At 47.9% G+C, this 27,703-nt stretch overlaps 1 protein-coding gene across 33 annotated transcripts in view; it reads left to right on the forward strand.

Moving 5' to 3' along the window:
• The window catches only part of COBL (cordon-bleu WH2 repeat protein), a 284,755-nt gene that overhangs the window by 245,248 nt on the left and 11,804 nt on the right, over nt 1-27,703 (forward strand). For 19 of the 33 annotated variants that reach the window (XM_058296598.1, XM_058296606.1, XM_058296610.1 and 16 more), the window contains 3 exons: nt 12,028-12,340; nt 24,552-24,649; nt 25,842-27,634. In XM_058296598.1, coding sequence (XP_058152581.1) covers nt 12,028-12,340; nt 24,552-24,649; nt 25,842-27,634 — 2,204 coding nt within the window. Of the gene's footprint in view, nt 1-12,027; nt 12,341-24,551; nt 24,650-25,841; nt 27,671-27,703 lie in introns of all 33 variants that reach the window. The other 14 variants (XM_058296587.1, XM_058296617.2, XM_058296593.1 and 11 more) reach the window with 1 other exon arrangement.

Genomic DNA, 27,703 nt, shown 5'->3' on the forward strand with positions numbered 1-27,703 from the left:
CTCAGACATTGCTGTGTTGATCCCTTGGACAAGCTCAGTCCATGTGTTGGTCCAAATGACTGCCATTGAGCCAAGACTCATGGCCAATCCATTTATTCTGCCAATAGAAGCCATCTTTCCCAAAAGCAATACCTCTGGCAGAAACGTCACGAGAGGGACTGTGATTGGTCCAGCCAGGGACATTTGCCCATCCTTGAACCTCTCACTGTGTCCAGGGGTTGTTTCATCTATGCTCACCCTCTTGTGACCTGGGTTAGGGACAGTTAGAGCCACTTGGATGATGAGGAATAGGATACCCACAAGAGGGGGGTTCAGTGAATACAAACAGGGTGGGTGATGGTGCTAGACAGATGAAAGCTATGGCTGTTTCCTACATACGCTTTGTGTCTTAAACTTTTTATTTAGAAATAATTTTAACTTACAGGATAGCTGAAAAAATAAATTTTTAAAAAACCATATCGAGAACTCCAGGATACCCTGTCCCCAGGTACACAGATCCACTAATTTTTAACATCTTGCTACATTTGCACTATCATTCTGTCACTCTATTGTCTAAGCATTTGAGAGTAGGTTGTTTCCTTGTTATCATGATCCTTGATCACATAATACTTCCATATGCATTTCCCAAGAACAAGGATATTCACTTATGTAACCAGCTTAAGTACAGTTATGAAGTTCAAGAAGTTTAACGTTGATAGAAAGCTTTCAGTCAATATTCCAATTTTTCATATGTCCAAATAATGTCCTTTTGGGTCTTTTCTCCTCCATTATTAGATCCAGTCCAGGATCTTTTCTTTTTTAATTGTGGAAACATAAATACAACATAAACTTTCCCATTCAAACTACTCCCAACCATACCATTCAGAAGTATTCATCACATTTGAAATGTAGTGTTACTCTCACCAACAACCATTACCAGAACTTTCCTCTCACCCCAAAAAGAAGCCCTAATCCCATTATGCACTAACACCCTGTTTCCCCTTCCCACCCCAGCCCTGGTAACTCTAATATTTGTTTCTGTGCATTTGTATATGCAGCTATTTCATGTAAGTGGAATCATACAATATCTGCCTCACTGCCTCTGACTTATTTCACTCAAGGTTCACTTCAAAGCTCATCCATGTAGTGGCATGTGTGTCGTGACTTCGTTTCTTTTTAGGACTGAATAATATCCCATTGTGTGTATATACACATTTTGTTGATCTTTTCATCTGTTGATGGACACTTGGGTTGCTTCCATCTTCGGCAACTGTAAATAATGCCACTATGAACATTTTTTGATGGACAAATATCTGCTTGAGTCCCTGCTTTCAATTCTTTGGGTATATATCAAGAAGTGGGATTGCTGGATTGTATGATAGTTCTATGTTTAACTTTCTCAGGAATCACCATTCTGGTTCCCACAGAAGCTGCACCCTTTTGCCTTCCCATCAAAGGCTCAGCTTCCTCACCAACACTTACTATTTTACATGTTTTTAAATAGACTTTCTAGTAGATCCAAGCTTGCGTGTGTTTGTTTGTTTGTTTTTAATGGCAATTGGAACACAGGCTTGCCTTACAATGTTAAAACTTAGAATTTTCTCTGCCCAAACACTCTTGGATTCTCACAAGGATTCTAGGCTTAGCATTATGGCTCAGGCTTTGGAGAAGTGCAGGTAGCTCGATAACAAGATTACATCACTTGACTCTTAAGAGAACCCAAGTCTGGGTTAGATACATAAATGCTTTGAAAAGGCCTCATTATCTTACTTTCCTGAAAAGGTGAAAAACATGTATTTTGGCATTACTATTGGGACCTGGCTGTTCTGTTACATTCATTATGCAATATCTTTTAGGAGTCCAGGTCTGTGGGGTTTTATTTTACAAGAACATTGATATAAAATATTGAATAGTGTCCATAAAGCCAAAGAGGCTATGATTTTGCAGAAGAATGATCAATTTCTCTTTGAGGAAACTGCCCCTAAAGAATTAATTAGAGGAAAACAGTGTAGTAGAGACTGGAGCTGCCCACTCGGGGCAAAATCCACATAATGCTGGTGATAGAGGCTGTCCTGACCAACCTCCCCTCCATCCAGAGTATCTGCGTACATGTGCACACACCTCCCAACAGCAGGCACAGAGACTCTACAGTTCAAAAAAAGGTCACCTTTTCCATGTGCACCAGGCCACCTCTGTTTCCGTGCATTTGCCCATACTTTGATTTGACTGCCCTTCTATACCTGCAAAACCACACCTGCCTCAAGACCTAGTTCAGTGATTGCCTCCCTGTCTCCTCTAGTTAGAACTGGTGACCCCACCTCTACATTCCTGTGGCATTCTCTATATGCTCCTGTCTTTGCCCACATCCCCAAAGTGACTCATATATATCGTGTGCCTGGGTGGGCTTCGCCAAGGTCTGCGTTCCCCTGGGAGTACTCCAAGACTTGGCAAGGACATCCGGTTCCCCAAGGTGATGCTTCACTAGGCATTCTTACCTAAACTGAGCGTCTGAAAGCGCCCCGTCACCAGCATCATTTAGGCTCCCCTTCCCCAACTCCCACTTCACAGATTTCCTTCTCTGACTCTACAACGAGTCGGGAACCTGACCAGTGTGCATTTCCGTAAGGAGGACAGACCCTAGTCCTGATGCCAGACAAAAAGACAAATTGAAATACCAGTAAAATGTTGAGAAAATAAGTAACTCTCAGGACTTCACATATCTATCAGGTGGCTTTCCAGGTTTTTCCCAATGTTACTTTCCAACCAAATTGATGAAGGACCTAATCAATTTGCCAGATTAAACATATCATTAAATATAATTTTTGTGACAGGTCAGTTGAATGGTTTTTGGTATATCACAGAGGAAAAGTTTAATAACTGAATAGAGTGATACTGTCATTCACCTTTACTTATGTGAATGAAGTTTTTTTGGTGCTTATATCTATAAAGATGAAATATATGAATTGAATTTATGCCAAACCATGCCTCGTTCCAGCAATAAGTAATCCAGCTATTTGTAGTGAATTAATGGAAAAATGCCTCATCTAGTTCATTATGAGATGAATTTCCAATGACATTTTACTTTTTTAACAAATGTCAGCATTTCTAATTATTTATGCAATTTTTATTGATTATTTCCTATCAATTATTACAATGATAACAGTATAGAAAAAAATTAAGCACAAGAGATCAAACTAAAATTTCAATTTGTATATGCATTTTATGCAAAGAAGGCTGATCAATTTAAAACTCTCAAGCATAAAAGAACATTTAATTAGGGTGAGAATCTGTGGGGTGATGGGCTAGAAATAAGAGTTCAAGGAAGAAGAGACGTGCTTTAAAACTTATACTCTGATAGAAAGGGCTTATTCATTGAATTTTATGTGGTATATGGAGACTAACAGGCATCAAAATTCTCTGATGCTTGAATTCTTTTTATTATATTTCAAAAAGTAATGAAATGATCTATTTTTAAAATATCAATATTTACAGAAGAGTATAAATTGCACCTCTTGCAACCAGTTGAACTCATGATAGAAATTTTCAGATTGTGTATATGATTTTTCAAGGTTATTTGGAGGGATAAATGAAGAACATTATCAGCATACAATGTCCCAATAGTTTGGGAACCTTTATAAGTGACTTATCTATTCCTTTTTCCCAGTTCCTAGGACATAAAGAACTAACTCAAGGGGATGAAGGGTGAGCATCATGTGTAAGCCCGTGAATGACATGTGCAAAACAGGCACCAGAGTGGGCTGGAGGGATATTTTGTCTTCCTTTCAGACATTGTCTCTGGGCCATATAAACTTGGTGAAATTGACTCTTGGGAAAATCTCCTTTCTTAATGACTGGCAAATAAGCAATATCATAGGTGTTTTAGTTTGCTAAAGGGCTGCCAGTGCAAAGTACCAGACATGGGTTGGCTTTTATAATGGGATTTTACTTAAGACAAAAGCTTACGGTTCTAAGACCATGAAACATCCAAATCAAGGCACCATCAGAGATGCCTTCTCAGGGTCCTGCCACATGGTGAAGCAAGATGACCACCTGCCTTCCCAGAGTCTACCGTCTCCCTGAACTCAGCTGTGGGCAGCAGGCCCAGGGCTTGTCTCTTCCCAGACCTCCTCTCTCAGTCTTGGCTGCTTCACTTTCTTTCAGAGGTCATCTCTAAGCTTTCAGGCATATGGCTCTTCTCCTCTGGAGCTGCTCTGTGAGCACAGCCTACTGGGCGCCTCCTTCTGTGCCTCTGTCCTCTGCTGATTCCAGACTTCTGGACCTCTCTCACCCTCTCGGGGCTTCTCTGCTTTCCTGAGTGAGGTTCTCTCTCACACATGGCAGGATCAATATGACGTCTTTCTTTCCTTCTGTGTCTTCTTTTACATCAGACCCAGCAAGAGGGCAGAGACTCAACCTGAGTCACGCCTACTGGCGAATTCCAATCGCAAGGTTCTCACATGCACAGGAATGGATTAGTTCAAAACTATAATCTTTCTCTTTTTGGATTTTGTAAAAGAATTTCAAACTGTCACAATGGATTACAAGATATGAATCCCTTACCACAGACCTTGGAAAATATTCATTTTCAGTGTTTAAAATTTCCTTTGGTGACTTTGTCAAGAAAGAACTCGATGGAACCAGTACCAAACTGAGAATGCATTCCTCGTGAGCGAGTGGTAGCCCTAAATTAGCATTTTCTTCTTTATACTTGAGCTAGAGGATTTCCCAAATCTCTCATTTAGATATAATGTTTGAACCATGGGATATATCACTTAGGTGAAAGACAATAGAAGGGTTATTAGTTCTTACTTAGACTCTGTGGCTGTTCATTTGGAAGAATTTATATCATGAATTTATATTTAATTGATATCATGATTTTATTTTAGACTTCTGCAAAAACAAATCGCATCTTTTTTTCCACATTAGCAAAAATCTTGCAATAATGTTTTAGTTCAATAAGATTGTTCACACCTTAAGAAACAGGCAAATTTCCCAGGGCATTAATTAACTCAAAAATAATGACTTACACTCTTAAGGCAGACAGAAAATAGCGGAAAGGATAAAGGCAATATTGTATGGCAACTTCCTAATTAGTTGCCAATCAATTTATAAAAATAATATTTCTATCATCTCTTCTGGTTTGGCACTTCAAAGAATACCGGAATTTTAGACCTAGAATGGATTTTAGTGCTTGTCAGGACCAACTGACTTATTTTACAGAAAGAGGAAAGGATTGTCTAAAGTTGAGGTTAGGGCATGAGGCATGGTAAGTGGGGTACACAGAAGGAGCTAGAGCCCCAACCTCTGGTCCCCCAATCCCATCACAGCCAGAGCAGCTCCAAGTTTTCCTTTTGTGTTTTGGGCTTCCGTTTCGAATGGTTAAAAAAAAAATCTGCACCATTATCTCATTCAGCAATTGTCAAAACATGTTACGGTTCCTGGGGTTAATAATTGGAACAAGCCAAAAGGAGAAAGAGAAAAAGGGGGCAGGATGAGTGAGACAGGGATGTCTGGTTCCAAACAAAGGATTCTTAAACAGATAGAGCAGACTGCGGAAAGAACTTGTCAGAAACCAACTGGGAACTAATAGGGACACAGTTTGGGGCCTCCCAGGAAAATGCATTTCTGTCTTCCTTAGACAGCCCCCCTGGAGGATCTGGGGAAAGTTACTCATGCATCTCTTGAGCTCCCACCACAGAGCCTTTGGGCATGCTTGTTTCTCTTCCTGGAGACAGCAAACCCACCCCACCCTGCCCCCTGCTCCAAGCTGGGCTCAGCTCTGAAGTCCTCAGAGAAGGGCCCACTGTCCTCCACAGAAGGCCCAAGCCCCTGGGGCAGACAGCATCTGATCTCCACTTCTCTCCTCCACGTCCACAGTCTCCCTTTCTAACCCTTCGTGACTCTCCGTCCATGCTTGTCCTCACTGGGCTCAGGAATGCCCCCAGAGGGCGCGGGTTCCTCACCTGCTCAGGCTTGGCACCATCTCCCCAGTCCCCACTGAGAGGCCCTCACTCAACACCTGTGAAAGGACTCTGGGGTGGGTGAGGATGGTATTACTTCTTGGGGGTGGTGGCCTGGTAAGAAGGCACCCGGGAAAGAAGATCCTAGAGAAATCCAGGGCTCCCTTGGGCAGGAGGGTTAGAACACTCGATTATACATCTTTAACTCATCTAAGCACATGGGCACACTGAATGTGTAAGTTCTCACACCTTGTTGACTTAAGGGTTGTTTGCAGTTGCCTTAATTGAGAGCAGTGATGCAGTGACTTCAACCTATTTTTTTGCCTCGAAACTTCTGAAGGGGGTCTGATATACCTCATATATAAAGAAATCCTACATCTTGAAAATGAAAAGTCAAACAATCCACTTAAAAAATGGACAAGAGATTTGAATAGACATTTTTCCAAAGAAGAAATACAAATGGCTAAAAAGCACATGAAAAAGATGTGTATCATCACTAGCTTTCAGAAATGCAAGTCAAAACCACAATGAGATATCATCTCACACCTATTAGACTGCTGACTATTTTTAAAAATATAAGAAGCCAGTATTGGAGAGGATATGGAGAAAGGGAACTCTTGTCCACTGATGGTGTGATGGTGGGAATGTAGAATGGTGCAACCATGTGGAGGACAGGCAGGCAGTTCCTCAGGAAGCTAACTGTAGAACTGCTGTATGGTCCAGCAATCCCACTGCTGGGCATATACCCAGAAAATTGAAAGCAGGTACACAAACACGTATACACACACCAATGCTCATAGCAGCATTACTATTGTCAAAAGTTGGAAGCAACTCAAGTGTCCATCAACAGAAGAATGGATAAGCAACCTGTGGTATATACATACAATGGAATATTACTCAGCTGTAAGAAAGAATGCAATATCAACACATGGGGCAACATGTGTGAATCTTGAAGACTTTTTATTGAGTGAAGCAAGCCAGTCACTGAAGGACAAATATTACGTGGCCTAACTGATATGATTCAAACTAATTGAATTAATTAATTAAGTCACTGAGTTAGAGTCTAGAAGATAGGCTATCAAGAGACAGAAAGGGAGACAATGTGGTGAGCCAATCCCATAGGGACAAAACCTACAAGGTGAAAGAAGATGGTAGGGCAATGGGTGAGGGTGATAGTGGTACAGGGATGTGAGTGGGCTCAACAGTGCTGGAACGTGAGGCTGAGCAGGGTGGGGGGTTGGGTTGAGCTATCCACGGAACTGGGGGCAAGGCTGGAGGAAGGAACAGGTGAACTCTGGGCACTTGTAGGTCTGTGGTTAAAACTACAGTGGTGGGAATGTTCTTTTGGCAAATATGGCAGGGGAGGGTTACTGGTGTAGGGTGTCGGAATGGGGGCATATGTGGGAAATGGTGCACCTGGGGCAGGCTTCTATGGAATATGAAAGTGTTTATCTTGTCATAGGGAATTATTGCAGTGGGTGGAGACCCACATAATAAACAAGAAAATACTAAAGTCCCATCCTGGGGAATCCTGCTATGTTCTCAATTAGAGGGGCAAGAATCCCTAAAGAACATAGGCAGTGCCTAATTAAAGAAGATATGTCAAGTCCTCAATATTAGTGTATATAACCGTGAAATTTATTCTTCAAAAATTGCAACTTAGTGGCTACCATGGGTTCCGAGGGGAGAGGGAGGGAAGAATGGATGGAGCATGGGGTATTTTTGGGGCATTGTATTGTTTTGCATGATCTTGCATGGTAGATACAGGCCATTATGCATTTTGTTAGAACCAGTAACAGTGTATGGTACAGAATGTGAACCATAATGTAAACCATTGACCCTGGTTAGAGGCAATGCTTCAATATTTCTTCATCAATTGTAACAAATGTACCATTCTCATGTAAGATGTTATCAATAGGGGAAAAGTGAGGGGGGAGGGGTATATGGGAATCCCCTTATTTTCTATGTGACTTTTCTGTGAAAATAAAGTGAAAAAAATAAGACACTGAGGGAACATACAGAAGAAATTGTCATGGTACATAAAACAGCTCTTATGGGAATGAAAGACACAATGCCAAAAATTATTTTATTTTTAAATTTTTTATTATTTTTATTCATTTATTTTTTACTTTATTTTGGGGGAGGTTTTGGATTTCAAAAGAGTTGCAGCTGTTGCAGGGGAGGACCCTAGTGTAGGATGTCAGTGGTGGGGGGAGTATGTGGGAAAGGGTGCACCTGGGGCATGCCTCTATGGAATATGATTGTGTTCAGGTGGTCATGGGTATTGTTTTGGTGGGTGAGGACCCATAGAAAAACTGACAAAATATTGAATTCCCATTCTGGGGAATCCTGCTACATTTTCTCATAGAGTAGCAGGATTTCCCCAAGTACATAGGTAGTGCGTAGCAAAGGAGGACAGACCAGTACACAAGACCATTGATACTGATGCTTATACTTAAAGACCTCAGTCTTGTAATTAAAATTTTGCCTAGTATTATATATTGCCTAAGAGTTACTTGTTGCACTACCTTCCCCCTGGCATGGGATATGACTCCCAGGGATGAGCCTCCCTGGCACCAAGGAATTATTACCAAGAACCAACTAGTGATGCATTTGGAAAAAGACCTTGACCAAAAGGGGGGAATATTAAATACAAATGAGTTTTTTATGGCTAAAAGATTTCAAAGTTGGTCAGGAGGTCATTCCAGAGGTTATGCGTATGCTTGTCTTAGGAGGCTCTCACTGACTGCGACAGTAAACAGTGTGCCTCAAGCAGGGAGGCTTCTGAGGGCTCTGGAGACATCTGGACACTATTAAGGGCAGACAACCCCAGGAATTTGGCACCCCATCAGTGGGTGTTACCTTGGAAAATATGAAAACCTATCTCCCCAATGTATCAGAATTAGACTCATTTATAATTTTCTTATACATTGTTCTTCTGCTCCTTTTATTTGAACTTATAATTAGTTCTATACCCATTAAATATGGGTCCCAGATATTTGTGTCTTCCATGTATTCCTATGCCAGCTGAGCCCTGAATCTCAGCAGAGTTGCACCCAACACCTACTCTCCAGTTCATTGGACTCACCCAGGATATCTAACAAAAGGATGATGACAGACAATGCCCATCCCAAAAACCACACAGTATCTACAACTGCAAGCAAGACAGTTACATCCATCTGCCCCATGGGATCTAAACCTCCTCTCAATCAGAAGCAGAGTGGGCATCACCATCCCCAAATCCTCTAGATTGAGGAATGAACAAACATAAGGGGGGAATGCAACTATGGACTAAAGTAGACTTATTATATTATTCTCGCATTGGAAGAACTTGTATCACTGATATAAAGGCAGTGGCCACCAGAGGTTCTGAGGAGAGGGAGAGGGAAGAATAGGGGTAACAAGCGGCATTCCTGGGACTTAGAATTGTCCTGCATAGCATTGCAATGACAGATAGAGGCCATTACACATTTTGTCAAAACCTATAAAATTGTGCACTGCAAAGTGTAAATCATAATGTAAACTATTGACCATGGTTAGTAGCAACGTTTCAGTATGTGTTTATCAAATGTAACAAATGTATCATACTAATGAAAGATATTGATGGGGAAAAGCAGGGGAGGGGGAGGATGTGAAGTATATGGGAATCCCCCTATATTTTTGATACAACATTTATGTATTCTAAAGCTTCTTTAAAAAATAAAATAAAATAAACTTCCAAAAGATATAAAATAAGTCCAGACAGGAAAACAGGCTCATAACCAGATAGAAATGGAGTGGGGGGGGGGGGTACGGTGGGAGCAGCCCATCCACCACTCTGGCATTCCCAGTCTCCAGGGGATAAGCCTGCCAGGAAGCATCCTGGCTGCAGTGGGGCCAGTTGGGAAAACCCTTCAGGGAGTAGATGCCCTGAGGTGACCTTGCACTTGACTATCGCTGCGGGGGCTGTAGGAGGGGAGCTGTGCTGCAGGGCGAATGTACCTGGGCCTGCCGTGTGCTGACCTCTCTCTGCTGGGCCCTCCTACCATCCGCCCTGCTCAGCCTGTTTAAACACACCTGGTGTCGGCACCGTCGTTCTCCATGTATGCGTCTCTCCCGGGTGAAGCATGAGTCACTGGGGAACCTGGCCTTTCTGGTTTGAGACACGCCTGGAGCATGGCACAGAGATTCACATCTCATGGTTCATCCTCATGGCCTTTCTGTGGTCTCTGGTCTGCATTATCACCCTGACTCGAAGGTGAAACTGGGACACAGAAAGGCTCGGTCCCCTGCCCAGGGCACAGGCAGTAAGTTGCTTGGCTGGAATTTGAAAGCAGGGCTCTCAGACCTAAAATCTACAAAATCTTTTTCACTGTATCATGCTGTGTATAATCTCAGTAGATGGGGTGGGGGTTAGTTTTCACTGTCCTATTGTTCAGGGATGGTGACAAAGGGGAAAGCAGGAGAGGAAAGCACCCAGAGGGGATGTCACCTTCCAGGGCTGCTGTGCAGAAACTGAGCAGAACTGGCCATCCTGTCTGGCTCCAATGGAGCAACATCTCCGTCCTGATTTACGTCCAAGGTGTGGCAGCTTATCAGTAAATCCCTGGCAGAAAATGTTTAGGGATGGATTGATCCAGAGGCAGTGTCTCTTCATATTCACCCCCTACTTAAAGAGCCTTGCACCAAAAGCCAGAAGGAAAGGTAGAAGACAGAGGGTATTGTTAAAAAGCATTCACTGCATTCAGATATATTGCCTTGTGCATTTGTGCTTCTGCCAACTTTCTCTGTGTTCTCTTCTTTACTTTTGAGCTCCTTTGTGAAATGTATGTTCTTTCAAAGATGTTGTTCTTTTGTCTTTTCTATCCTTTGGGATCTCCAATAAACCGCCATCTTCAGAAATGTTCTCCTTGGTACTCTTTGGCTTTGTTAGTTTTATGTCATTGTTCCACTGTCCACTTACAACTGTGGTGCCGTTGGGTATAACTATGACATCACAATCAGTGTATGATTGCACAGAGAGGTCGATGAGCCCTCCTCAACTTAGGCATTTCATGACTGTAGATTAGAGGCAGAATTTTAAAACGAAATGCACTGAAATACAACAAAACACGATCCTTATTTCCTGGATTGTTATAAGCAGTGCTCACATTGTGTATCTTAAAGTTTCCTGAGGTTTAAAATCTATTTCTACATTAAGATAAAAAACCTCTGGTATGCAGGGGTCTGGAGCTGTGGGCATCTTTGTCTTTCACACTCCAGTGTTTGTAAGAGATTTCTTCTCGGGGCATAGAGCTTTCAGTGATCTCGGAGACCCCAAAAGCTCATGAAGGAAAATAAAATAACTCATGCTACCTTCATGGGTCTCTGAATATCTAAATAGATGCACAAAATGGGTACAGCATTCCCTGCTATTCCATTAATGTTTGAACTTGGACTTTGATAGAGAATTTCAACTCTGTACATCTCAGTGCTTCTGTACCTTAAGTCACATTTAGTGCTCAGGAGCCAAATAACTCCAACCAAGGATACTTTTGTTTTGTTTCTTTTTAATTTTACTTAACAGTTCTCAACTAAGATCTCCTCATTTTTAGAGGAGAGCTTACTGTCTCATATATAAAAATGAGAGGAGAACTGTGTAGCTGTGAAATATTTGTCAGAAGTGCCCAAACCAGTATAATTGATCTCTAAGTTTGTTTACGTTTCTAGACACTTTAATTATTCATCTATTTTTTTAAAAGGACTCACTTTAAAACAACTTCAGTTAAACAAAGGGTGCACCTAGGTACGATTGCTTTCACACTATCATTAGCTGGTATTGTTAAAGACGTTTGCCCATAGGTTTATATGATAAACATTTAAAAAGCTAATTAATACTGTATTAATTTTTCAAGGCGGGTATCTTACTTTCCATCACACATAGGCATAAGGCTCATTGCAAGTCAAAATGTTTTCTGGGGAAGCCGTCGTCTTGCAAAGTGTCTGGCTCTTTGCACAGCACCCTGAAGTCCGCATTCCAGATTAGGCAGGCAGAGGGAGGCTGCCCCCGCTAGGGGCTGAAAGCCGTGGCGTGGTTTCTGCTGACCTGTCCTTGCCGTGTCTCCTCCAGCGAGCCCGGCCCTGGGGCCCGGCAGAGCCTGCCCCGCCGAGGGAGCCCCGCTGCTGCTCTCGGAGGCCGAGGAGACTGTGTCGGTGGGCAGCTGCTTCACCTCGGAGGACACCACCGAGGACTCTGGGGTGATGAGCTCCCCGTCGGACGTCGTCTCTCTGGACTCACAGCACGACAGCGTGAAATCCAGAGACAAGTGGGCCACGGACCAGGAGGACTGCAGCGACCAGGACCTCCCGGGAACCCCGGAGCCGGGGCCGCCGCCGAGCCCTGCGCCGCGGGAGCCTAAGGACCCGGGACACGGGCCCCCAAGGTGAGTCGGGGGACGGCCGAGAGGCCCGACCCTCAGCGCCGGGCGGCCCGCGCTCCCGCAAGGCTCTTTTCACACGTGATGTCGTTTTATCTGTTTTCACGCTTTATGTACCTGGCACCATACTCTTAGCATACTTTTCCACTTAACGTTGTCTTCTTTGAGACCGACGCATGATGACAGATGTGTCGTGGGGTCCGTTTATTTAACCGTTTCCGCGTGCAGTACAACTTGGTTGTTGACCTTTTCACCACTGGAAACAGTAGGCAGGTTAGAGCTCTGTTGATTGGTAGAAACTTTTTGAGAAGAATTCTTAGACCAGCGGGTGGACTCATCTTCGACTTTATGGAATATTGAACAATTGCCCTCTAAAATGGTTGTCCAGCCTGTGACATCCCGTCACCCCAAACCAACACGAAGACTTGGTCTTTTTTTTTCTTTTTGTCTTTATTTTTTTAATATTACTTTCAAAAAATATGAGGTCCCCATATACCCCCCACCCCCCTCACCCCATTCCTCCCCCCATAGCAACAACCTCCTCCATCGTCATGGGACATTCATTGCATTTGGTGAATAGCCAATCAGGTGCCTCGCTGTGGCTTTAATTTACAAGTCTCTGATAAGGAAGATTGAGCATCTCATCATATGTTTTATTGCTAATTCACTTTTCTCCTTCTCTGAATTGTTCAGTCTTTTTTCAATTGTGGTTTTACCTTTTTTTTCATTCTTAATTTGTCTTTTGTCAGCTATTTGCACACAGAGGGTCTCTAAGTCAGTGACTTGATTTTGACATTTTTTAAAAATGGCTGAATTCATCTTTTTCCTCCTGAATATATGTGACCCTGGCATCCTGAAGAGGTTCTGCCCATACCCTCAAGTACTAACGAGAGTCGAAATTCCTTGTGTAAGTTGTAGCATTGCTTTCTCACATTTGGGCTTTCAGTCTACCTGGAGTTTATTTTGGGGACAGTGTGGAGAAGGATTCTGTTTTTTCCGGCTGATTTCTAGCCCCACTGTGGCCGCGAGCCCATCGCCAGGCTCTTTTCCACAGTGCTGGTGTGTCTCTGTGCCAAGGTCACACTGTTCCAGCGCCTCTCTTCATTCTTAAGTAGAAGGCATGTTAAGTCTCTGTGGCACATCAATGTTTTTCTCCCTTTATGTAATTTTAAGTAGCAGTCCTACACTATTTGAGCAACATGACTAGAAATAAAGGAAAATGACTTTTTAAAACATCAGCCACAGGGCTTTTTTCATGTTTTGTTCCAGTCCTTCTCCATAGGAACACACAAAACTTGTCCTGGTTAATGTAATTGTCCTAAGATGATTCTGATTTACTTTTTGCCCATTGACATAAGCATCTCCTCATGTTGGGATAGTCCCTTCCTAATCATTTAGAAAACATAGCCTTCCGTCTTAAGGACTATGCCAAGGCCAAGTTTATATTTCACTAGAAGGTAAATTAGGAGGAAACTGCTCCATTCCTCTTCCAGATTGGCCTCTGTTGGATGCATCTCTGCGAGCAGAGCGGAATGAGGGCATTTTCCGTTTTGTCCATTTACGGGAAGGAAGACTCACTCTCTGAAAGAACATTTTGGTCTGTCTGTTCTGTTAGTTTACTGGGGACTGTCCAAGTTTGATCTCTACATCTGGAACTAATCAGACCTGTTCTAACTCGGTGCCCCTGTGGACCTGAGGTCAATGTAAAATCGCTTTGCTGGTGCTGACCCCCACTGGAAAATCACGCTGCTATCCACCCAAACGTGACAGCGCCTGTGGACCCCGGCCACAGCCCAGGGTAATCACTGTGTCTTTGGAACCCGAAGCTTGTTCTAAACGGGAAGCAGGGGAGGCTTTTCTGCCCCGAAGCTGAATTGGAAAGTAGCGTGGCGGGAAGGAGGGGACTTGGGACCCCAGACCTACAACTGAATTCCACCCCCACCCTGGAGTGGCTGGAATTTGGCAGTCACAAACTCTGCCCATCCCTACCTTCTCATGCGGTGAAGATCACGAGGCCTCCTGACAGAGTGTGGCGTGCTGCATGGCTACCCACTGTCAGAAGTCCTCCCGTGACCCCAGGGATTTTCATGGCAGGTGGCTCTCCTCCTTGGGACCCTGGGTGGGAGTGTATCAGTCAAATGAGGGACAATGACCTCTAAGCATCCCCAGCTCTGCGTGTGATTCCAGGTTACTTGCCCAAGAGTCAGGGTTGACCCATACCTTTTTCAGGCAATGGCATCACTTTCAGGAATTATCTCAATGGACTTTTAGATATAACCAGAGACTTCAGCATGGTATATCACATATTTATTTCCAAGTAGGCAATTTGGGGTAAATTTCAGCATTTCTTAAAAGTGCCTTTCGTGTAAATCCAGGATTGCAAACTCCAGTGCCTAAGGGGTCAGCAGATAAAGAAGTGGAGTGACCACAACTCACCAGGAACCCAAGTCCAGGGAGTGGCGGAGAGCCCACATTTTCCCCCAAAAGAGCAGCCTTACCTCCTCCTTCTCACGGGTGCCCTGCGGGATTATGGATGCAGCACTGCCAGTTTTGAAAAGATGCTGGAAATCTAGACTTTTATGTGAAGCCTCCCAAATTTATATGTTGGCAACCAATTCAAACGTTCAGGGCCAAACTAAACACATCTGCGAGCTGGGTGTGCCTGGTTCCCAGATATTTGCTCTGCTGTGTATTAAAGGATATGCTGGCTTTTCCTCTTCTCTTCCAAAGAACCAGTATTATTCCAGTTGCTTATTTTCCAAATTTGGAATGTGGCTGCAGTTACTCAGGTATTTCCAGTGATCTATCTCTTGAAAAATATCTACTCATCAATAAATTTGGGAAGCCATTATTATATTACCCTCTTAGGCACAGTAAAATGCTAAGAGTTCTTCCAAATCCTATGGCAAAGAAACCAGTTTAAATTGCCATTACATAGCACCTCTTAAAATTCTTTAGGATGAGTGTTCCATCAAAACCTTAGGGAATGCTTAACTTGTCACCAGACATCCACCTCATTTCAAAATTAAAGCATATACTTATATACATATGCACACATCATTTATGCAGACTTTGAAAAAATATACTTCTTTTTAAAAATATTTTGTAATAGAGAATTTGTGAGCTTAAAAACAATCATGCATAATATACAGAATTCCCATTCATCCCCCATGTCACCAACACCTTACATTGTTGTGGAACATTTGTTACAGATTATGAAAGAACATGATGAGACTATTACCACTAACTCTAAGTGGTCCATTATGTACACTTGGAATGTGTACCCCCTATTATTAACACCATGTATTAGTGTAGTTAATTTGTTATAGTGCATGAGAGAACCGTCTCCTATTTGTCCTATTAACCACAGTCTCTCTTCCACCACATATTTCACTGTTACACAGTCCCATGCCTTGCACAATCTATCCAAAGTGTACACTCAGTGGCTCTCCTTTCATCACAGAGTTATGCAGTCATCACCCCAGTAAACCTTTGAATGGTTTCTTTAGTCCAAAAAAAAAACTCCATACCCCCTGTGATATTTATTTATCCCCCCAAAAAAGAAAAATTATGTTTGTAAACTGGTTTTTTCCCCTGATACCCTTTGATTGTATTAAATTCAAAGGTTTCATCTTTACTTGGTAAAATCAATGTAGGGCTCCTGGTAGGGCTACAGCAGTAAGGTGTATCTTGGGTTGAGTCCCTGGCCCCTTTGGCCTATATAAATAGACATTCATTCAAGAAGACACATGGAAGAGGAGAGAACTTTCTCAGTTTCGATCCTGGAGTCCCCAGGAGAGATGAGCAGCCATGCTCCTGATAGTTTGCAGCTGAGCAGCTGATAAGGCCTGGAAAGAAACCAGCCCTATGCCAGACTAATACAGGAAGCCCTGAGAGATGAACCAGCCTACAGCTGAGATCAGAAGAAGATGGGCCCATGGAGCCTTTAGACAAAGAAGGAAGGAGAGCCCAGCCAGAGATCGCCCACCATCCTGCTTTAACACATGACAACTGTCTTTGGTGAGGAAGTACCTCTTATGGCACCTTGAGTTGGATTCTTTAGGGCCTTGTCACTGTAAGCTGCTACCCCAAATAAATACCCTTTATAAAGCCAACCAATTTGTGGAATTTGCATTAGCCCCCCTTTGACTGCCTAACGAACTCCCTCTTATTGACCTTAGCATTGATAAGGGAGAACCCACCTCGTTTGAGAAGAATGCATCCAGTGAGGTGTTTCGTGGTCAAGTCCACATCAATGTTGAGATCCTGGGCAGCAAAAGGGCACTGAAGACCGGAGCAGACAGGGCTGGGGTGTGGCCAGACTGCAGAGGCTGACTGGTATCAGGGTCCAAAGACGAGTCTGAAAAAGGCAGGTAGGGCACAATGTGGCAGGCCAAGTTCAGAGCTCCAGACTGAAGAACGGTCAAGCTCAGTGAGATCAGATCCCAGGCCAGGAGGTTGACAGCCCAGAAACAAATGAAACTGTGAGCCCAAAGCCCATCCTATCCACAGGGTAGGGCTTCACCTTGACCCCCTGGGCAGATCTGGATCAGAGCTCTGCCCGGTGGCACGGATGTTCAGGAAAGAGGGACAGTAATGGAGAGAAATCATAACAGAGGGCCACTTCCTGGTAGCATGCCCTCCAGTGCAGCTAACCGTCGCCAAGCAGGAGTCCACCCTCGACTTGTCAGCCTCCTCTTTCATTGCACCCCAGGGGTGTGCTTCCTGAGACCGCCTTCGCCACTGGCCTCAGTCCCAGTGCCTGTTCCCTGGTCCCTGGTCCCAGCTCCTGGCCCAGCCCAAAGGATTCAGAGTCCTGGTTTCTGCACCTAACCCCTGAGGTGGCCGTTTGTGTTCTCAGAAGGAGTGGCAGCCTCGGAGCCCAGCTCGGGCTCCCGGACCGCGCCATTCCCTTACCGAGATGAGCCTGTCGAATGCCGCAGCCGAGGGGCTCGGGCAAAGCAGGGGTTACCCTTTGCCACCGCTGGCAAGGCTGGGTCTCCAGGCCGGAGGTGGGGGCTGAAAGATTGTGGAGCTGTCCCCAACAGCCTGGACACCTGCCGCTCACAGAGCGTTTCCATCGGGGCAGCAGGATTTCTCCTGGCTTCCTCCGCCAGAATGCCCTGGGCTTTTGCCACCTCTCCGTTCCTTGAGTATTCATTGAACGCTGTTGAAAACAGTGTAAGACTTCTGTGACCCCAAACGACATACCTTTGTAAACCATGCACAGTGAGTTCTGGTTTCCTTGGATAGTTCTTTCTCTGAACCCTGCAAATGTCAAGGTCATCTAGACTTCTTTGGCTAGGATTGTCTGAGTGTACACATTGACAAATTGGAAGCAAATACTCTTTCCTCGAAGGCTGTTGCCTCCAGTCAACGGTGAGCCTGGCACATTGGCCTCAGCAAGAGACCCTGCTTTCACTGTCCAGCCATGTGGTGGAGCAAAGCTGCTGTTCCCACAGTGGGCCTACAGGCCCCCCTCCAGTGGCAGCACTAACTGCTTCACCCGCGGTGGCACCCAAGGAGTTAAACTCCAGGCTCTCGAGAATAAATGCGAGTCTTCTAGAAAGAGCAAGTGTGAGGCCTTGGTAATAATTGGAATATGTTTTGCATCCTCTGATTGAAAAAGATATGTTTTCCATCAAGTCATTTGACTGAACCTTACTATAATTTTTTTTTACTGCAAAATAAGTCTGCGCCCTCAATTCAAACTTGACCCTAGAAGCAGTACATCACATTTCCAGAGTCTTCCCCTCAACCTCATACACTCAGGAAGTAAGCTCCTGATAAGGAATGCAGCCCAGAGCTGAACATGCACAACACAATGGGCACGTGGCCCTGCCCACTCATCTGGTGACACTGAGACGGTGGCGTCTCGGGATTCTGTGAACACCATACCCAGCTTGTCCTGGGCGAGACTTTTGAATCTGCTCTATGGTCCCTTTTTTGAAGGTGATCTGGGCCATCAGCTCTATACTTAAAGAACAGCTGCAGGTAAAGAGCCTAAGGCCGTTGTCAGATCTGCTTGTGGCTAGCAATGGTGTGACCTTGGGCCAGTGACCCAACTTTTCCCTTCAATTTCATTGTTAGTGAAAGTGAGATAATATAGTACCTTCCCGTGAGAACAGTGCCAGCAGATTGCCAGCCTTTGTTAATATCAGTATCAGTATTAGTATTAGAATTAGTGTATTACTATCAGTCTTAGTATTAGTATCGGTATCAGTAATAGGGTTACTATCAGTATTAGTATCAGTACAGTATTAGTATTGGCATGGGTATTAATATTAGTGTTAGTATCAGTGTAAGTTCTAGTGTTACTATCAATATTAGAATTAGTATCAGTACCAGAATTAATATTAGTGTCAGCTTTGGTATAAGTATTAGTATTACTATCAGAACTAGTATCAGTATCAGTAGTACTATTAGTATTAGTGTCAGAATTACTACCAGTATCAATTCCAGTATCAGTATTAGTATAGGTATTACTATCAGTATCAGTATTAAGATCTGTATAGTACCAGTAGCATTAGTACTGCTGACAGCATGAGTATCAGCACTTCTAAGTGCCCGAGGAAGAAGAGAACTTTGACTTTGTGGAGAATCCCTGTACCCTGAAGGCAGCTCTTTAACCCACCCCACCCCCGTAGCATGTGTGTTTAAAAAGAAGCCGCCTCACATGTCTGTGGGTGGGTATTAGCACACAGACGGGGTGCAGGGAGGACCCTTCCTCCTCCTGCCTGGGGGGAGTCACCCGGGATCCCCCACTGTCTCCAGGCCGTGAATCCCTGAGGCAGCCTTGTCTTGAGGCGGGGTCTCGTCTTGAGCGTCTACCAGGGCACTCTCTCCTGGGATGCCTGCTGGAGCCTCCGTTCTGCAGGATTGCCGTGGGGAGGAAATGAGAACGAGGGAGCAAGTCCACTTCGGGCAGTAGACCACCGGAAGTCCCAGGCAGGCCACAGGGGTGCTGAGGGCAGCTCCCCGGGTGAAGGGACACCCCCCAGCGCCCCGCCCCTCCGGGTCCTTCTCAGCCCCCAGCCATCAGCAGGCGGCGGTCGCCCGGGGCGGCGGTGGCGGGCTGCGCAAGGGCCCGGGTCCTGGACGCCCACTGCCGCACGCCGCTCTCGAGTCCTGGCCTTCGTAAATACGACCAGAGGAGCGTTTAGAATACCGAGCGCCCTCAGCGCCCTGCGGCTTTGCACCCCTCGGCACCGCAGGGGCGCTGAAGGCCCACGTGGCTGCCGAGCCCCTGCAGTGCGGCTGGGCTAGACTGAGGTACGGTGCACAGGCGAGGGGCACACCGGCTTTCAGAGACTCGGTGTGGAAAGTGAACTTTTCTGTTAATTGCATATAGAAATGATAATGCTTGGGCTAATTGTTGGGTTGCATAAAATCTATCATTAAATTAAAATTAATTTCATGTATTTCTTTTTACTTTTTAAGAAATGTGATTGCTAGGAAGTCTTCAATTACATTGGTGGCTCCTATTACGTTTCTGTTGGACACCGCTCTTCTAGAACTTTGTAGCTACACAGACATTTAAAACTGGAATGGGGAAGTGAAGCACATACAGCTGCCCTCAACTGTCTATTTCCCCAGGTTTCTCCTGGCCGTTAGTTTACCAAGTGAACATTCTGACGTGGCCTGGCGTGGTTTGGTTCACTTGTCAGCAAGGAGACTTGCCACCTGAAAGCAGCGTGATTTTTCCCGTCGGGTTTTTATTTTTCTCCATTCGTTTCGGCATTGGTTAAGTTACTTAAACTCTCCTAGCCCCATCAGAAATCGCCCAGGCTCCCAGGGCTGTGATGATATCTCACACGCTCCAGATGGGTCAGAATCAGCCCATTCTTTTTTCTTTCCCATAGGCAACAAAAACAAAGAGCAAAGAGCACGGAGGTCTGCTGCTGCGGGCTGACGTCGCCTCTCCTCCTTGCGCGTTCGACGCGGGGCGGGGGCTGGCGAGGCCACGTGGGCTGGCGTGGTGCCCCGGCTCTGGCAGCCTCCCAGCGGAAGCACGCCAGGGCTGTCCTCTGTCCCTCGTACTTCAGGGCGGCAGGGACCGAAACGTTATCACGTCCCCCGCCGAATCCCACACCCCGTGTGAGAAAGTACCTCTGGTCCTGTTTATTCAGCATGTGCAGCCTGATAGCGAAATGTCTGCCCTGTATTTACTCACTCTTCATTTTCTTGGGCTTAAGCCAGAACAAACTGTCGACAAGACACATGTCTAAAGATTGGGGGGCGGGAGGATGTTAGGTGGGGCAGGGGGGGCTGGTAGGGATGGCCGGGGGAGAAACAGCTGTGCGCAGTTCTCGGCAGCTCACGGAAGCTTCCGTCCCTTGCCGCTGCTGACTCTTCAGTTAGGTGCCTCGGGCTGTGCTGCCCTGCCCACAGGGAGCTGCCCTCTCTGAGCCATGGTGTACACCCAGGGTCTGGCCAGGAGAAGGGAACAGCGCAGCCCCCCTTCACCCTCTGGGGAGAGGTAAGTGGAGGTGAGGTCGCAAGGAAAGGCCAGTACCACCGAATGGTCCCTCCTCAAATTGAGGATTGGGAAGCAAACTGGACACACTGCCATTGGCTGGGCTTCTGCCAGATACTTCACCCCGCTCACACCTGGGGTCCGGAGGGTGGCAGCGCCTCCGCAGGGGCCTGTCCTGTGCAGCCCTCTGGAGAAGCGCCAGCCGCTTTACGCAGGGCTCTCGAGGGAAACAGTCAACAAAGGCATCTGCCAATAGTATGCGATTCTGCAGGAGCGTCTCACACAGGGAGGCACAAGTCCAGATTCCGAGGCAGGTGCAACCAGGGGCTGCAGGGAAAGTCCAGTGAAGGTCCTTGGCGAGTTCTGGGAGACGCTGGCTGTCGGAAGAGGAGCTGGGAAATTCTCTCTCAATGCTGGAATCATTTCCCCTTTTAAGGTATTCGAGCGATTGGGTTAAGCACCACTCACTGCTGATGGCAAACTGTAACCAGCTCCCTATGATATACCACTGCAGTAAGGTCAGTGGTGACTCAAGTCCATAGATGCCCTTGTATTACAGTTAGCCCAGAGCTTGCTTGACCAAACCACTGGGCACAGTCACCTGGCCGAGTTGACACGATAGCCTGACCATCACATCAGCCCAGGACCTGGCTGCTGTGGCCAGGCCGTCCGTCCCTCCATGGCACCCCTGAGGCCCCTGTGTCCTGGCCCGCGGCCGCAGGCCCCCAGCCATGCCAGGGAACGAGGCTCAGGGCAGGTGGAGTGGAGCTGAAGGGCCGCAGCCAGGAGAACTGTGCCGGCTCGGTGAGGTAGAGGGGGAGGGGCTGGGCGAGTGGGTCCTTCACCAGGGTAAGGCTAGCCCGGGTGGCAGGGCTGGAGGGAGGGGCCAGCAGCTCTGACACGGAGCCCCGGGGGCTGGGCGACGGTGCTGTTGAAGGGCTGAGGAGCCCCGCGCTGGCTGCAGCGGGCCTCGGTTACCGTCTCCAGGCTCGCTCTCCACCCTGGGGTCCTCAGGCATTCTGTATCAAAATGAAGGCGTGCGTACCGCTGGCAGGGTGACGGAACTGTAAGCTACTCTGCAAGAGTCATTACTAATTGGAGGACCGGTTATCTTACATTTGGACCCTTTAAAAAAATGTTTTAGCACTCCAGCTGAATTTTCCAAATTCTCAAGAAAAGGGAGAAAATATTCACCCTAATCCATCCATTTCAACCAGCACATGGGCTGGTTGGGTTTGATCTGGTTTTCCATCTCACCCTTACCTGTTTTTATATCATCGTTATCACCCTACATGTATAAATGTTCTGATTTGCTCACAGGGCATACTAGCTTCTCATTCATCTCTGTGTCTGTATATACCTCCTATCACCATTCTACTGATTGCCATGCCCTTTGAAATCAACATGTGTGATTTCCTTACCTCTCCCTGCTCCAGGAATTCTCAGATTTCTTCCCAGGAATATAATGAATAGTGTTATGTTGATATTTTTCCTTCTATTAGATTATTTCCTTAGAGCAAAGGATTAAAAGAGAGGCTAATGAACCAAAGTTCTTACAAAGGCTAAACTTGTTTCCTTGATGTGTGTTTCTACAGTGCTGTCCAAGAAAGCAGGATCAGTTTTTTTTTTTAAGTACCAACAAGTGTAGTGTCTGGTTTACATTTTCCTCAGCTCACAGTGATCTTTTATTTTTTTTGGCTACTATAGCATTTATGAAATGGTAGGGCTGGGGGGTATGCGAGAATATTTATTTCAACTTGTTTTAAATTCTTATTAATATTCTGTTCAATGTCTCATAAAGTGATATAATTATGCATAATACTTTAGAGTAAGAACAAATACTTTGAAGTAAAAGAAAAAATTTTTGTTTGACTGGTCCCCTTGACCATCCTAAATTAAGAGCAAGCATTTACAAAGTGCTCGGTTTTTCCTTTTCAAATTCTATTTTAGGTAACACTTCCCAGTTTTTTCTTTGCCGTGTATTTTATTAAATATTTAAATGTAAATTCATTTAGAGGCTCATGTTCCGTGACAGAGGAAAGACAAAACTCTAGTAAAATGCATTAGAATAATTAAAGTTCCAGGCAAATGGGACAGGAAAGGCTGTCACGCAGTTTCGGGTCCTTGTTAATTGGTCCACAAGTGCATGCCTCGCCAGACACGCTGTCAGGCGATGTTAGCAGAGCCTAGCGGGAAGCCGCTTCCAGAAGGCCCAGCCACCAAAGGAGAAGGGCTCCTTTATCTGAGCGACGCCACTAACAGCCCAGGAGGATTGTGCAGAGCACGTATCACGCACCAGCGTCGGGCCCGAATGGCCAAGACGGACGTCGGTCCTCGGGGTTAGCCATCGGCCGAAAAGCCTTGGACTCCCGCCGAGAACAGACGCCCGCCTTGGGCCTGTCTCTGTTTTTGCCCAGTGGAGGTGGACGCGAGAGCCGTGGCGAAGAGAGCCCACCCATTGTTTTGGCAGCGGCTGTCCCTCAGACGCTCCTGTCCCTGTGACGCCCGCAGGGCCCTGTCCCCAGCTGCCAACCAGGCGGCCTGACGCTGTCCTGCGCCCCGGGCAGCAGGGACCCCGCAGCGCCCCTTTGGCCCCGGCCTGGCCAGCCTGCCCGTGGGAAGCAGCCCCGCGCGCGGGTCCCCCGAGGCCTTGGGCAGGGTGTCAGCTGTTCAGTGCCGTTTCCTCTGGGTAAAACGGGTGTGAACATACCTACCTGAGGGACTGGTGGAGGCCAGTGGCCAGGTGGTTCTCAGAGCTCCGTCCGGGCCGGCGAAGGCTGCTTGCTCCTGCCACACCTGGGGAGGCCCAGGAGGGGCGCAGGGCTAGAGCGAGGTGCTCCCAGGGCAGAGCTGCCGTCGCAGCCGCCGCGGTGGCCCTTTCTGCTCCAGTCCCCTCCCTTTTCTTTATTGGCCTCCTTAAGGAGTCTGGGAGTGCAGCTTGGCAGTGGCCTGTGTGGGCCCTGGAGCCCCTCTCCCCCTGCCAGCACCCTGTGGCAGTTACGCCAGAGCGAAAGCACCTGAAAGGGACAGAGTAGAGAGTGGGTAAAAGGCCTGCACTGGAGAGGAGTGAAGTGGCTTCCTCTTTTGAATCCGACAGGCGCGTCCTGCTGGGGTGGGCACAGGTGGAGACTGAATTTGGAAAGCTGGCAAGCCCTGGGACCCTCAGCACCCCTCCCCAGGGCTCTCCCCACCACGAAGCACTCTTCTCAGCTAGGACACAGCCCTGCAGTTCCCTTGTGCCAGAGCCCTCATCTCTGGCACCTGGGAGGGCATGGAGGGAAAACTCACCCATAATGTCTAGGAATAGCCTGGTCGTGGCTTTTCTACGTAGGGCGAGAAGACAAAACAGACGCTGGCCTGCTGCGGGCATCCGTAAGCTCCACGTCCCGTGCCACCCAGCCCCTTGTTGTCAGTCCAAGCTAGGGTATCGCGTGTGAGTGGCTGCCGTAGAGGACACAGGTATGCAAGTCCTGTTTGCACACTGCCTGGTCTTTGTGCAGCTGAGTTAAGACATTCAGCCGCAAACGGACAGGGAGCCGTTTGTACCTGGGTCTTGCTGACACTTTGTGGCCACACACCCACCACGCAATCTGTGCGTCGTGGACATCGGTGGCCTGGTGAGTGTGTCACAGCTGGGATTTGAATGTGAGATCTACCTTCCTTGGGTATTTCTGGAAGGGCATAAATAAAGTAAATAATAAGAGATATGCATGCTTGCACTTTCTCTTTGGTCTTGCTTAGATCTGAAAAAGCAGTTGCATCCTCAAATGATGATGAGGACCTAGTCATTGCCGGACAGTTCCAGAAAACGCTTGCAGAACTGGATGACGATTTGGAAGGTACAAACACCCTACCAGCTACTTTCATGCCTTACCTTGCGATGGTTGTCTTTTCTCATCACACATCTTGTGTAGCTAAGAGAGGAAAAGTTCTTCAGAGGGACTGACATAAAACAAATTTGAAGAAAGCCTTGATCTATGGCGTGAGCACTCAGCTGGAGTATAGTTCTCCATAGACTGCTTTTTATCTGGGCTGCCAAACAGCTTCTTAAAAAGCACTCTGAACAATATTGCATGTTAGAAAGTATTCCACATACATTTAAAAAACCGTTTCAGAGTGCTTAACTAACATAGGGGTAAGCAGGGGCTTGTGAGTGACACAAACGTAGAAAGAAGTAGTATGACGTCGAGGCCTTCCCTTCTCAATATGGCAGCGCTCTCAAAAGGAAAAACAGGACACATTTCGAGGACAAAATCCATTTGTGAGGGAGCATTTCATGGGTACATTTTTAGATCTAATTGTGTAGATCCTAAGCAGATGCCAACAGTCTCAGCGAACAACTAGGGAGCCTTCCCAGCAGAGGAGCTGTGTTGTTTTCAATGAGGTACATGATGAAAATAAACTAGAAACTAAACGCTGGTCATGTCTTAAGACAACAGAGAGGAGGAGGAGGAGGCCGGCCGTGGGGATCACCAGGCGCTCGGGTCTGGCTTTCCCGTGCCTGTCCTCAGAGTACACGGTTGACAGAGCTGGAAAGTCTGCATCAGACAGCGCCTGCCCGCGTGGGCCACTGTGTCACGTAAGGCTCTGAATCGTCCCGGCAGTGTCAAGGTGCTCCAAGCAGTTAAACTAGGGCAGGTTGGCTCGTTTGCTTTCTTGCGCTTCTGGTGAACATAGGGGTCGAAACCCCAAGTTCACAGTCACGAGCCTATGATGCGAGAGTCTGTCCAGAGGCCTTGGATTTAGAAATCTCTGCTTTAAGCGGGAGATCTCGGCAAAACCTTATATCGGAATACGTTCCCTTGAAGCAGCGTGGACTTACGCAGGGCTCTCCTGTTGAACAATGAAAGTTGAGCTTCTGGCCCCAGACTTAAGTAGATTACAAATGGAAATGACATTGTAAATGTGTGGAAATACCTTGCACAAACAGTGGCCTCAGGGAAATCAAACGCACGCTGGCGATTACGGAGTAAGTGGCGTAGGGATAGAGCAAGCGGTGCCAATTCATGACTTCTGTCTCTGCCTTTGCAGACATGGAGGACAGTTACGCCACGGACGCCAGCTCCCCCTGCAGCTCCGTAAATGGTGTGACCAGCTGTCGCGCCCAGGACGCCCCTGCCTCCAGCCACGACGCAGATGCAATCCCCGTCACCTTCATCGGGGAAGTGCTCGATGATCCCGTTGACGCGGGGTTCTTCCCCAACAGCAACAACAACGCAGGCTCCTTCAACGGGGGCAGCGTCGCCAGCAGAAGAGCCCACGTGCCGCCGTTCCAGGACGCGCACAGCCAGCGCCTGGGAGAGAAGAGGGAGGACGTGCCTGAATCGCACACTCCTTCCCGCGACGTGGGGGACGACACCTGCCAACACGGGAATTCGGTGGAACTTGGGAGCCACGTGACTTCTGCTCCGAAGGTTCGCACGGGCGACCGCGACGCCACGGAGCAGAGCCAGGTGCGCGTCCCCGCCTGCAGGGAAAGCGTGCAGGCTGCAGAGAGGGCGGCTGCCCGGCCACCGAGGGAAACGCCAAGTAGTGGTGAAAACAGTGGCCCCGCGTCGCCACCGCACCACCCAGGGGGCAGTTACGGCCTCAAGTACGGCCTCACCACCTATAAGATCGTCCCTCCTAAGTCAGAGACGAGGCGCTACGACAGGGGCGTGTCGCTGTCCACGGGCGCCATCAAGATCGACGAGCTCGGCAACCTGGTGAACCCCCACGGCAGGGGCAGCAGGACGCTACCCCTGTCGTCACCCATGCCTGAGGCCAGCTCCACACCCATCGGGAAAGCAAGAGAATTCTGGAGGTCGGGCTCCGGGGAAAAGGACCCCGCTGGGCCCACGGCCGGGAGGTTAGCCAGCGTCCTGCCGGCCCAGCCACCGGCACCACCCGCAGAAGGCGGGTCACCCGTGCCCACGCTCACGCACCCCCCACGGGCGCCGCCCCAGCCGCAGCCCGCCCACCGAGACGACGAGAGGCAGCCGAAGGAGGTGACCAGCCGGCCCCCGGCGGCAGGCCCGCGGCGGGCGACCGTGCCAGCGGCCGGCACGTTCCTCGTGCCCCAGAGAAGAACATCCAGCCAGTATGTGGCCTCTGCCATCGCCAAGCGCTTCGGGCCCGCCAAAGGCCATGTCGACCCAGGGACGAGGCCTCAGCCCAGGAGGAGCGCCGGGCCTGAGCTCACCGGACAGCCGCCCCCCGGGAAGGACGACGCGTCGGCAGACGCACACGCACCACGGCCAGGCGACGCAGGGCGGCCCTGCTCCAGCCTCCCCGGCAGCACCGGGGCCGAGCTGGCGGGGGGAGCCCGTCCCATGGGGGAGGTCGGTAGCCCGCGTGGAAAGTCACCTCCTCCGGTCCATCCTGCCGGGATCCAAGCGGGCCCCCGCGGCCCGCGCGGGGCCTCCCTGAGAGATGGCGTTCCTGCGGGACAGAGCTGTGGTTTCGGTGGGAAGCCGAGAACAAGCCACCCAACGGCCAGCTCGGCTTCTGACCCCAAGGCCGAGGCGGGCAGCGCGCACCCTGCCCTGCCTCGCTCCCACGGCACCACGGTGAACGGCGCCGGGTGGCCCCCAGGGACTGGCCTGCCTCCTCACTCTCTCAAAGTCCCCGCGGCCCCCAGCCGCATCGTTCCAGAACGGGAAGACAAGCCCCCCGAACTCTCCGCGAGTGGACCGGAAACCAATGGTCCTTTGCCGCCCAGCATCTTTGGGCCCAAGAAGAAGTTCAGGCCTGTGGTCCAGAGGCCGGCGCCCAAAGACACGTCGCTGCACGCGTCGCTGATGGAGGCCATCCACGCGGCGGGAGGGAAGGAGAAGCTCCGTAAGGTGAATGTGCAGCACTGGCTCGCCTGGAGGGACCAGGTAGGGTGGGGGGTCGTGGCCAAAATGATGAGT

The sequence above is a fragment of the Dasypus novemcinctus genome, chromosome 5 (assembly GCF_030445035.2).
Source record: "Dasypus novemcinctus isolate mDasNov1 chromosome 5, mDasNov1.1.hap2, whole genome shotgun sequence".
Taxonomy (NCBI): domain Eukaryota; kingdom Metazoa; phylum Chordata; class Mammalia; order Cingulata; family Dasypodidae; genus Dasypus; species Dasypus novemcinctus.